The sequence below is a fragment of the Vitis vinifera genome, chromosome 12 (genome assembly GCF_030704535.1).
Source record: "Vitis vinifera cultivar Pinot Noir 40024 chromosome 12, ASM3070453v1".
Lineage (NCBI taxonomy): Eukaryota > Viridiplantae > Streptophyta > Magnoliopsida > Vitales > Vitaceae > Vitis > Vitis vinifera.
In genome coordinates this window covers 6,022,807-6,035,776 of record NC_081816.1, presented here as the reverse complement: position 1 = coordinate 6,035,776, position 12,970 = coordinate 6,022,807, and the positions used below count along the sequence as shown (strand labels likewise).

Genomic DNA, 12,970 nt, shown 5'->3' with positions numbered 1-12,970 from the left:
TCATGTTTTCTCTTCCTTCTTTGTGTATTTTCCTATTTGCTTTTTATGTTTCTACAAAGGTAAACTCCACCCAACTACCACACCCCCATCCACAATCCCTTTCTTCTTCCTTAAATCATTGAAATTAATATACTTACATATGGTTATAAAATCATCATTAGTTTAAAAAAATTATAAATGGTATAAAATTTTCAAAATAGAATAATTTTTTTTAATTTAAATGAATTATAAATATGAAAATTATTTATATATTTATAATATCAAATTAATGAAAGAAAACACTTTATTAATTAAAAAATTAAATATGTTTTTTTGTTTTGCTCATTGTAAAAAACTTTTTTATTAATTCAACCAAACATATATTTTTTTGTTTTTGAGAATAAAAATTGTTCCCAAACACAATTTTTTTTTCTTTCTGAAAACACAAATAACTGTTTTTAAAAACTATTTTTTAGAACGGTTTTCAAAAACATCAATCAAACATACCATTTTTTCCTTTTTAAAACAAATTTTAATTTTCTTCATAAGCAAAATTATACCGAATAATTCAAATACAAAAAATGGTTTTCTCAACTTACTCTTCGAGAAAGTATTATACACGATCTTATTCGCATCGTAATTTTATATATTTATACCTTTATCCAATTGCTTAGATTTTATTATATATTTTCTCAATAGAAATTAATACTTCCACATGTGTGGAATCAATATCTTAGACAATAAATAAATCAAGCCTTTAATTTTTTTTTTTTAATATTATTATTATTTTTTTGTATTTACATTGTTGGGTGATAATGCGTCAAACTTGTCGTCTGTGCGACTCTTACATGGATTTGGACATTGGAATAACTCAACACTTTTTCCATCACAAGGCATAAAAAATAATTCCTTGACTTAGTTTCTTCCCAACCGAATAAGCCACTTTCACATTAGTCAGAGTCAGACCAAGACCCCAAATGGGCGCCACTATTCAGAATCTCATTGGTCCAATATGGCTTCCTTTCTTTCTCATCTCCCACCATTTTTCTAGAGAGAGAGTATATGAAGATTTGAATGTGTTTTGAATCAAATCAAGGCAATCGATCAGGTGTTTTTCTTTGTTTTGTGATTGATTTTTGTTGGTCGTAAGAAAATGGAGGATGCGATCGGGGCAGCAGATTCAGCGGGGGATTCTCAAACGACGTCTTACTGGTCTCCTCCGTTCAACCTCCCTCTCATCTCTGCTTTCCTCTCCTTCGCCATCGCCCAATTCCTCAAGCTCTTCACCACCTGGTCCGTACATTCCTCCCTCGTTTCAATTCATTCCTAACGATGTCGTTTGATTTCCTTGATACAGATTTCTTCTGAGAATTTCAAAACTCGTTTGTTTGTTTGTTTTTATGCTTGGATTTCGGGTTCTGGAATTTGGAATATTCCAACTATGTTTTCTTTAGCTGTGGGATTCGAATGAGGGTCTTCAGTCTCAGTTCTGGGTGCCAGAACCCTATGCAACCATACACAAATTTAGGGTTCATGACTTTTGGAATATGTGTCCGAATTTGCCTTTTGTTGGTTTGGATGCAAACAATGAAGAAACTGGTGACATGAAAACACAAAGGGGAAGCTTTGACAAGATTTCATTTGACAATATTTTTTTATTATTTGAAAAAAAACTGCTTAGCTCCCTTTATCTCTATTGTGTCATAAGTTAGAAGTCAGAACAAATCACAATTAAAAATAAGGATTCTGTTGAAGAAGGATTGAAGCTTTGAGTCGATACTTTGCCCACAGTTTTTGTTGATGTTTTTGTGGTTTTGAGAATGTTGAATGTGGTGGAAATTGATGTTTATGGGAGAGGGATGAAGATACAAATGAATAATAAATCTATTCGGACTTCAATCAATTCATATAATTTTTCTACTGTTATACTGTTAGGGGCTTTAATTTCGGTTGAACTTCAATTGCTTCAAATCTGGATTTGATAAATTGAAAGTTTCTAAATTATACGTATAATCTGAAATGCTGGTTCAAGTTCTTGATATGTTTCTCCTAGGTGTTCAGGTATAAGGAGAGGAGATGGGATTCTAAAAAAATGATTGATTCTGGTGGAATGCCATCCTCGCATTCTGCAACAGTAACAGCTTTGGCGTTGACTATAGGCCTACAAGATGGAACAGGAGGACCTGCTTTTGCCATAGCAATAGTCTTTGCATGTGTTGTATGTACTCTGCAACCAGGTTCCTTTTTTTCATAGCTTATGCTTGTTGATTGCCATAATTTCAAATGCTGAATCATGTTGCCTAGATCTTTTATCTTTATGGTGTTTCTTTTATGTAGTTAGAGTTTGAATGAATAGTCTGTAATCTGTATAGAACCATTAAAATGGGACTTAGATTATTAAAGTATTATGTTTTATGAAATAACTTTTTGGAGTCTGAAATACAGATTTGCAAGCAAAGAAAAGTAAATCCCCTTTAACCATACCTTAAGCTACGTTCATAGAATTAGTTACTTGTTCATGAGGGTTGAAGACTCTAAACCCTTCATATCAATTTTTTCCCACTACATGAGAAATAAAAATGAAACTTGAACCAACAATCAAAGTGACCCCATTGACTAAGAGTTATGTGATTGAATATTTTAGTAGGATCTTGACATGGAGGGGTTCAAGAACAGAGATAGAAAGGATCAGGGTGTAGCTGTCAATAAATGACATTTTGAGGTTGCATACAGCCAGTCCAACCTTTTAATTTGGTCTAAAAGAATACGTTCCCAATTCTAAAATCATTAGTTACCAGTGGTCTTTTTTCTAGTTGGTTCAGAAATTATTTCTCTGGACAAATTTCCCTGTATTTGTTTGAGGAATGCGAGCATGACTACTATTCAAATACTTGCAGGTGATGTATGACGCCTCTGGAGTCAGACAGCATGCCGGTCGACAGGCTGAAGTAAGATCTCTGTCACATCAGATAAAGTTTGGTTTCCTGTTGTTGACTTTCCATTGTTATATGTTGCATGGACACTTCCATTTTTGCTTTCTTTTTAGTGTTCTATTTGTTTGTGTTTGGCTTTTGAGGTTGGTGTTTCACAAGTCTTGTATTGATGTAGAACACTGAGGCTGTTCTCAGTGTCCTTGTTCTACGATATACCAAAATTGAACCTTGAGATGTCTTCTAGAGCCTCAAAGTTGGGAAAGTGCAAACCCTGCTTGAGGCTAGAGCTTACTGTAACGTGAGCCTTCAGTTGAAAGTTACATTAACATTTAAGATGTTATGGAGTCCACCATGTGATTACAAAAGATGGAAAAAAATAATGTTAGGCAGCTGATATAATGTACTGTGGGTTCCCAAGAAGTAAATCAAAAAAGAAAGGGAAGAGGGATTTGAACAAGATGGATAAATTCATGTCATCACTGTATTTGTGTAGTGTAGATATACATGTTTCTGACTATGTACCTAAGACCATACTCACTTGTTTCATATATTTCTATTAAAAATGATTTCATTTTACCCTCATTGCAGTTACTGAATCAAATAGTATGTGAGTTTCCTCCTGAACACCCACTATCCAGTAGCAGACCTCTGCGTGATTCACTTGGGCACACTCCTATTCAGGTATGTTGCCCTCCATGCTGACTTCTATTTCAAATTACTAACTTGTTCCTGCTTCAAGCCTTTTCATTTCTACCAACTACCAAGCTGGTTTTTTTTTTTTTTTTTTCTCTTCTTCTAACCCAACCACAACTGATGGACTTGATTTTATTTATGCATAAACATGAGATGACACAACGCTCACTTGGTTTGAATTTATACAGGTTGTGGCAGGTGGCTTGTTGGGATGCATCGTAGCGTATCTGTTGAGGGGTTCCAATTAAGACATGGGATCACTGACAAATTTTTTCACCTCGTCACCAAATTGACCATTGATTATCATATGCAGCAGCTTTGGCAAGGACTAGCAGAAGAGCTGCTGTGCAAGAAGATTTCCCAGTTACTGAAAGCCTATAAAGTGGTTTGGGGGTGCTTCATTTGGATTCAGGGAGAGTTAATATTTGCTGTTAACTTTCGCTTAGTCCCCTGTATACATGGAATGGATGGGCTTCTCTATAAATTGTTTCTCCTTTTTTCTGTCTCTCTTAGCACAATTATTCTGATGTTTCCTCTGTTGCTGATTTACATTGAATATGGGAATCTTACTCCTGGCATTTGAACTCCCACATTGTAATAGGAAGGAGAAATTCATACTATTTCCCATTAATTACTGGTTTGGATTATTTATTAGAAATGGGAACATAAATGAAAATTCATTCCTATTCTTTGAATTTTGATTTTTCTCCTTCACATGGTATGGTATTGTTGGGGGAAATTTGAACAACTCGGTCTCTTTGGTATTTGTTTTAAAATTAGAAAAGTAAAAATTATATAAAAAATAAGTAGTGGTATTTTTTTTTGACCCAATAGAAAAAGTCAAAATATTTTATTTTATCTTTATTTTTTGTTTATTTAAAAATAACTCGATTGATATTAACTCACATGATTAAATTGAACCTGTTGATAATAGGTTTACTTTAATTATGTTAATTGATATTAACAAGTTACTTTTAGTTTAACAGAAAAAGGTAAAATTCACGTAAAAAAACAAACAAGATTTACAAAAAATGTTTATTTAAAATATACAAGGCGAAAATAATTTAAAATGAACATATTTTTTATCTTTAAAAAATTATTTTTATTTCCACTATCGAGTATTCATCATGTATGATATTAAATCACCTCATTTTTTTATTAACATGGAATTTCTTGAATGTTCTTAATTCCTAAATCTTGCAAAAGAGCTTAACGGGGCTCGTTTCATTTAACGGTGGAACCCAAACGACGTCGTTTTACTTAAGGCATAATTTTTCTTCTGTCCATTATGCAGAGCAGAGCCTCTTTCTCCCCAAAATTCAAACAAAGAAAAGGGAGGGAAAATCGCAACTCCGCTTCTTCTTCGCTGCATTTTCTCAACAGTGAAGCTTCGGAAACATAATTTTTTTTTCAGATCAGAAAAAATACAGTGATTATCTTTACTAATGGCTGAAACCCTAAGCCCCAATCCAGCGACGGTGCAGAAGCAGAGAGCCCTAATGTCTGCGCGGATCCAATCTCCCACAAGTCCCTTCTTCTTGGGCTCCAATGACGACCAACTCGAGCGGGCTCAGGCACGAGCAGCACGCGCAGCTTCTATTCGCCGAAAGTCCGTGGCTGCTCATGCCCCTCCTCCTCCCGATCCCGATCCGTGCCTCGGCAAAGAGCAGATTCTTGAATTGTTTCAGAATTGCATCAAACTCGCTAGCGAAAATGTCTGTAATTTCTCTCACTCTACCTTTGTATAATGGACAACCTTTTCAACGCCAACCGAATTCTCCGGGTCCCCATTTGACAGATCAGTTTGATTTCTAAGGGAAAAAAAAAAAGAAATTTAAATTTTGATTATTAAAAAGAACCGGGAAAAATAGATTGAATTTAACCGAAGACAAGTACTTGGGCTAGTTGGTAATGTTGTTATTATTTTTTATATTTTATTTTTAGAAAAAGGAACAAGTGAAGATGTAGGACTTAAAGTTATGTTTTCTTTCATTTTCCTCAATTTTCTCAGTCACCAAACAGTACGCTATTGTATCTTGCAACTCAGGGTTTAGTTTGTCTTTTGGGTTGTGTTGGTTCAGAAAATCAATCAAAAGAACACTTGGGAGCTGAATCTAATAGATCATCTTTGCGAGATAATTAAAGTTGAAGAAGAAGATGACGCGGAGACAAATTTTCAAAAGGTATGCCACATGATATTGATAATTCATGGAGTAAATATATGATAAGGCTATAAGCACACTGTTTATGATTATCAGCATGTGTTATTTTGGACTACTCCATAATGTCCTTCTTCTTTACATAACTTTTTAGACACATGAACATATTGTACATTCTTCCATGATCGGATAACCGTCAGTTCAACAGTATATTGGACATATAATCCTTAAGACAGTAAACTACTCATCAGTCTTTGCTGTTTGCTCTTATAACTGTTAAACTTTATGCTCTGGTTTTGGTTCATGAGTAAACCAGTCTACTTCACAAGGAATTGGACACCCCTGAAATTTTTTATTTCTTTATTGATGCAAATAGTGTTTTAAAAGGCAATTGAGGCTTATACCTTGAGACTCACCTAAAGGTGAGGCTGTGCAAATTAGCCTTGAGGCAATAGCCTCAGTATTGGGTAATCAAGGCTTACAACCTTTAGGCTATAGCCTCGAGGCTTAAGCCTCAAATAGTCTAAGGCTTATAATAGGTTTAAGACCTTTATGGGCTTTTTGTATATATTTTGTAAGAGGTTTAAACCTCAATATTCAATGGTTTTAATGAATTTTGCTTTTGTGGGGTTCTGGTTTAGATTTACAGGTTTTATTTGGGGTCCAAGACTAGGGTTAAATAATTAACAAAGGATTTAGTTGGCCATTGTGGTGGTTGAGCTCATATATAATCATTATCTGTTTATTGATAGATAATTGCAATTACTAGATGAAGAAGAAGAATGAGTGGACGTTAACACTAAAGGGGAGGACAATAGAGCAATTAATATGACTATGTTTCCAAGGAAGATCCTACTGGTGATATTGATGATAATGTTGAAGATTATTTAATGAAGCCATGAGAAGAGCTGAATTTTAGAAGAGAGAGAGAAGAACTAAATTGAAAACCATAGGCCCTAAAAAACGATTTATTTGATTATTATGATTATATGATTTGCTTATTATTCAATTTTCATGTGATTGTCTTAGTATTTTTCCAGTTTTTTTTTTTTTTTTTGAGATTTTTTCTTTTCTTTTTCGTATTATTTATTTATTTATTTATTTTTGTTTAAGTTGAGGTTTACTCCTTGTTCCACCTCAAGGCTTACGCATCCCTTCATTTAGGCAAAATGCCTCAAGACCGACTTTAGCTTTTTAAAATGATAGATGAAAAAAATAAGTGAGAGCTTATGTCCGAAATTTAGGCCTTGTTTGGAAATAGTTTTTTGTTCTAGAACAGTTTTTCAACTTTAAAAACAGGTTTGACAAATTTGAAATGTTTGCAGGTGTTTTTTTTCTGTTTTTTTGTTTTTAATAGAGTTTGTTAAGGAACAATTTGAAACATGGAGAAGAGGTCAAGAACTTTTACATTATACAAAGGCTTCCAATACCTTCATAGAGAATAGGCTAAGAAAACTAATTTCCATATATAAGTTCTCAAATAAAATTTTGTTCTTGAAAACAATTGAAAATTGTTTCTAAGAATTGTTTTCAAAAATTAATTTTTGAGAATGGTTTTTGAAAATGTTGCCAAACAGGCCCTAAATTTTTTTTTTTATGTTTTATTTTTCTTTTGTAATTTCTGCATTCTTCTTATTTATTTTTTTTCTATTTTTTTATTTTAACATTTTCCTCTATACAGGCAAGTTGCACTCTTGAAGCCGGGGTTAAAATTTACTCATTGAGGGTGGATTCAGTGCACTCAGAGGCATATAAGGTCCTTGGTGGGATTAATAGAGTGGGTCAGGAAAATGAACAAGGTTAATTTTCCTTTTTACTCTTTAATGTATGCTTGTTTGGTATGGAAATGGTTTTATTCTTCAAGCCTCATATCACATATGTATTCCACTTTCACTTTTAACACTACAAATTTCATCCTTTGGAAAGCTTGCTATATAGTTGCCTTTGCAATACTTAAATTGACTTATCATCCTCTAAGTGGATATTTATGTTACAGTTCTATTAGTAGGTAACTATTGAAGTTTGAATTTAGAAGTTTTTTGCTTGTTCTATTGTTCCTTTCTTTTATATTCTCTTTATTGCTGCAGTTTGGTTTCACTTTCTTTTTTAGCTTTTGCTTGTGAGGCTAACTGTTAAGAGGTTGGAGGCCTATCTATTTGAGTTGCTGACTTGTAACATTTTGTTGCACCTTGTGTTCCTTCTATGTTTTTCTGTTTTAAATATATTGACTTATGATGCCAGATAATGTGGTGGAGGATGCTAATGTCAACAGTGAGCAAGAGGAAGGGCATTCTAAGAAAGAGCTAGATAGGAAGGTTAATAGTTCTGACTTGTAGAATAGGTTAATTGACGAGACTACAAACTGACTGAAGTAAATATATGCAGATATCACCTTTGTCAACATTGGAATCGTCTTTTGAGGTTCTTAATCTAAAGAAGTTCGATGGTGAGTCCAATCCTGTATTATATATGGTACCAGTTTGTGATTTAGATGAGGTTTTAAAGAAATTTCTTTGGTTTCTTAGTTGCATTTGCCGTCGACCCTCTCTATCATCAAACATCTGCACAGTTTGATGAAGGTGGAGCCAAAGGCCTCTTGTTGAACAATCTTGGAGTGTATGGTGGCTGTCGGGTGCTTTTTGATTCCTTTGAAATACCAGGGAACTGTATGTCATGTGCAACTGAACTTGACAAATCAGATACAATAGATCTTTCTTTTGCAAAAGGTGTGTTGCATTTGTTAATATTCTAATCTCTTTGGTGTTATCATGCACATAAATAGGAAATTGCAGTTTTCTTTCACAGAATAATTATTCCTCTTTTCTTTGTAGAAAGCATCGAACAGATGGTATTGAACATGCGTACAAAAGATGAAATTTCGCCAACTTTAAGGAATATAGTTGATCGATTTGATGAAAACAATCAAAGGCCATTAGATACATTTTCTTCTGCCCATAAATCAGAAGAGCAAGTTAATTCAGTTTATAACGAGGCTGAGTCGGATGTTGATGCATTTGAGAACTGCAATACCTGGACCTTTGATCATGATGACAGAACAAGTGTGGTTGATGAAGATTCCTATGGTGCAGATCCAGTTTTTCCAGTTCATCATGAGGTCTGTTTCCTACCGCTCAAAAAAGGAGTTTTGTCTGTTATTTATTTTGTAACTTTAATACATTTATCTTGATAAACCAAAGAGTAAAATTAAGTTTTTTCACAAGTTGGTACTTACTCTGCAGGAAAGTGGACCATTTACTGTTGTTGAACCTGATATGGATGACAGATTTGAGAGAGTTGATGATTATTTGTTTTTAAGTTTGGGTTTTGCTTCGAAACAAAATGCCTGGGCAGGTCCTGATCATTGGAAGTATCGGAAGGTGAAAGGTAAGCTTTAGGAGGCTGGAGGTAGTTGATATATTAATTGGCCTTTCTATTGTGGAAATTCATTAGTGTGGTTACATAACATGTTATCTGTTTATTAGGTCCAGAGGATGATCCTGCTACAGAAAAGGGATCACCATTAACAACTAAGAGAGCAAGGGGTAAAAAACAGGCAGAACCTGATATTGATTTTACAAAAGCCTTGGACAAAGAGATCTCAGATGTCTTCGCTCCTCCCAAAAATCCCAAGTCATTGTTTCTGCCTGCTAATAGAGCTCCTTGCAATACAAAACTTCCAGAAGATTGCCACTATCAGCCGGAGAATCTTGTCAAGTTATTTCTTCTACCTAATATAATGGTAATTCTAGGTGTACCGATTGTAGATTACCGTTTGGTTTGTGAAAATGGTATTTTAAAATGGTTGCTTTGCTGTAGATTTTTCATGCTAATTTTTGCTTTTAATTTTCTTGATGAAACATCTGGTCTGCCTGTAGTGTCTTGGGAGGAGGCGAAGAAGGTTCTCAGGTAAGATTGTTTTACTCACATATGATTTAAAATCTCTAGGAGATCTAGGAAGTATTAATAACCTCGTCTACTTAGTAGTGCAGAACTCTAATATGTTAGTCATTTCACATATCAGATACTGGATGTAAACACCAGAGAAGGGGATTGTGATGATTCAAAATTACTCAATTTTCTGGGATTTTTTCTCTTGTACTGCCTCTTTAGGCTTTTATTTGTTGCTTCATTGCAATGATACACATTTTATCTTTTATGAAAGCTGCTTACTACATTTTACATGAGAATTTCCATCATCATGTCCCCCTCCTTTTGTTATTCTTATTCATTCATGATGCATCAACTACTGTACTCCAACTGATAGAATATGCACATATTGTTCTTGTTGGTTATCAATCCTTACTAAGGGTGACAAAGTTTGATGTAATTCACCAACACGCTTTTCATGAGTTTTGGTTGAGCATAAATGGGTTTGAGTCAAATTCGTGCTGAGTTGCATAACCTGTTTAATAAATAGGTAATTTTTTGGTCAACCTGCATAACACGAATTGAATTTGACCCAAATTGACCCATCTAATAATCTCGTTATTAACTGAATTATATCTTTAAACTATTTAACCCATATTTGATTCATTTGAAATTTGTTTTTAAATAAATAGGTCAATTGAGTCATAAATATGTTTAGCTGAAACATTAATCATATAGACATACATAAGACCTTACTCAACCTGTTTTATTAAATAAGAGAACCTAATTATCAAATGGGTTAAATGGACTACACGACATGTTACCTATTTAATAATTAGGTAGTATTTGAGTTTATGTTTTTGACACAATTATTATTTGTGTCAGGTTTGGGTTGAGCTATGTAGTAGAATTCCTAGGCTTTGACACAATACGAACTTGACCCACCAACACGAATTGCCACTGCTAATCCTTACCCGATTTTCAGATGAATCAAGGCAACAAGTTGACGATTTTGGTGTATCTCCATCATGGGATGATGAAAATGGGTTTGATGACGCATTTGACAATGGAAATTTTCACAGTGATTTGGAGGACTCCAGCACTCTTGTCTCTCAACCTCGTCAGGTTGGTTTTGATAATCCTTGTGTATATGTTTACCCATGCACTTGAGCCTGAATCTAGGAATCAGGAAGGCTCATTAAATGGGAGTCTGTTAGTTTTATAACCTGAATATATGGCTTCATATATTAAGATCATGAAGCATGTCCAGCATATTATATTTCATCAGGAGGCAATATTTTGTAATTTAACTGATATTTCCAACATATGCTTTGCATTATTGGTCAAACAGAATTAGTTTGCATTGAAAATATTTTTACGTTTTGTGTTAATGCTTTGCTTTGTTATTCAAACAATTCAGGTAAACAAGATTGAAGTCCAGTATGATAAAACATCTAAACAAGTTGATGTCCAGGCACTAAAAGAAACTCTTTGGGGCCATATGCAAAAGTCTACTCAATCATCAGTCAAGGTAAGTGAATATCTTGTTATTTTTTTCATAACATCTTTTTATGATATTGGATGTTCCTTGTATTATTGTAACCGAACCAAATATAGAAGAGTTCTTGCTATCCTTTTTCTTTCATCCTTTTTTTTCCTTCAAATTTTTTATGCAAAACAAACACCCGCCACGTGCACACCACATGAGTAAAGCATTAGGGTAGAAGTATCTATAAAAATCTTGCTGACTTATCAGAGGAATCTGAATGCACTTGATTTTCCTTTCTTGGAATTACCATAGAACAATTTTTTGTCATGTCATTTTACCACAGTTTATATTCCTGATCCTTATAATGCCAATTTCTTGGCATTCTTTGTTCTGGTTTCCTGGTGATTACTCTTCAATCAGTAAATGTTGATTTAGGATATAGTGGATAAACGGACACAAGGTTATCAAGTATGGACTATTGATATGTCATTCTATTATGCAACTGATTCTTTTTGTCAAAACCCTTTCTCGTGATCCATAGTGATCTTGATATTTGAAATTTTTTTGCTGCTTGAGAAGAAAACGGTAAGATGCAGTTGTCCCTGTGGGAGTCTTAGTCCGCCATCTAAGTTATTAGCAAGATAGGTGAACAAAAGAAAAGCAAGAGAGAAAGAATATTGAAGGGAATTGGATAAGCGAAATGATGATGCCTAGCTGGTCAAGAAAAGTAAAATGGAAAAGCAAAAGATAGTGGCACGTCATTGTGTGTTTAACTTGAACCAAAAAAATAAACATCATCAGGGACAAGTTTTTGACCGCTGAACTGGTGGGGCCTTGTTTTTTGCATTATTAAAAATAGCGTAACAATCTGCAATCTTACTAACATGGTAGGGATTATCCCCTAACCATGATTCATGAGAAGAAAATTGTTGTAGAAACCAAATTATCAAATCATGAAGCATCAGGTTTGCTGTTGTTTGGATGTTGCAAAGCAAGATTGCTTCAGTCTGAAGTTTTTGACCATTTTCATGGTATGAATACATGACACATACCAATTGAAACAATTCTAAGATTCCATGATATTTGTTTCATTATCTTCTCAAGTGCTTCCATGACTATCTGCTTCTTATTCTTATCCTTCATACTATGGAAAGCTACTCCTAATGTTGGATATTTCATCTCTCTAAGGATGAAGAAGCAGTCTCTTTTAGGCACATCCTGGCCAGTTTTCCTGATCACAGCAGAGCAGCTGCTGCAATGGAGGATATCTCGCCTCATTTGTGTTTCATATGCCTACTACATTTAGCCAACGAGCATGGCTTGAGCATCAACGGATGTGCCGACTTGGATGATCTCAGCATACACCTTCCTCATGATGATACACTTACAAGTGAAGTGATCTAAACCCTCATCTCTCTCTTTCTTGTGCTTTTTCTATAGATTTGTGTACTCTAGAGTAGCTCACTCTGTATTTGTCTTCCTGCAATGCATTCTAAAAACAAGCACTGAAAGCACTGAATTCTATAAAATCTGCCTTTTTCTTACAATATTGTCCATATCATATGCTGATTTGCTGACAGAATTTGTCTTTGTAACATTGAGCACATTCTACTATCATAAACTATGAGTCTTGGGCGTTGAATTATGGTTGTTTGAATAAACTAAAGCCAAGGAAGCTATCCCTAAATAGTATCATATCAAACATGAGTTGCTCCATATGCTATATTCAAAGCTATCCCTCAAATCTCGCTAACCACCAAAAAGATATTTAGATAGAAAAGTCGATCATTTGTTGATTTTCTCCAATTTTTCCTGATACGTACTGATTTTTTTCAGTGTTGAATGATCGA

At 34.2% G+C, this 12,970-nt stretch overlaps 2 protein-coding genes across 2 annotated transcripts; both read left to right on the top strand.

Moving 5' to 3' along the window:
* Positions 1 to 835: 835 nt before the first annotated feature.
* LOC100246493 (uncharacterized) lies at positions 836 to 4,300 on the top strand. The gene is made up of 5 exons (XM_002270628.4): positions 836 to 1,272; positions 2,041 to 2,197; positions 2,877 to 2,927; positions 3,501 to 3,593; positions 3,794 to 4,300. The coding sequence occupies exons 1-5, from the start codon at positions 1,133 to 1,135 to the stop codon at positions 3,851 to 3,853; spliced, it is 501 nt and encodes a 166-aa protein (XP_002270664.1). The 5' UTR covers positions 836 to 1,132; the 3' UTR covers positions 3,854 to 4,300.
* A 604-nt stretch (positions 4,301 to 4,904) lies between these two features.
* Positions 4,905 to 12,667, top strand: LOC100251638 (condensin complex subunit 2). The gene is made up of 13 exons (XM_010658916.3): positions 4,905 to 5,320; positions 5,687 to 5,788; positions 7,446 to 7,563; positions 8,006 to 8,079; positions 8,150 to 8,210; positions 8,290 to 8,490; positions 8,596 to 8,879; positions 9,004 to 9,148; positions 9,247 to 9,503; positions 9,640 to 9,670; positions 10,617 to 10,756; positions 11,052 to 11,162; positions 12,309 to 12,667. The coding sequence occupies exons 1-13, from the start codon at positions 5,051 to 5,053 to the stop codon at positions 12,522 to 12,524; spliced, it is 2,010 nt and encodes a 669-aa protein (XP_010657218.1). The 5' UTR covers positions 4,905 to 5,050; the 3' UTR covers positions 12,525 to 12,667.
* The last annotated feature ends 303 nt before the right edge of the window (positions 12,668 to 12,970 follow it).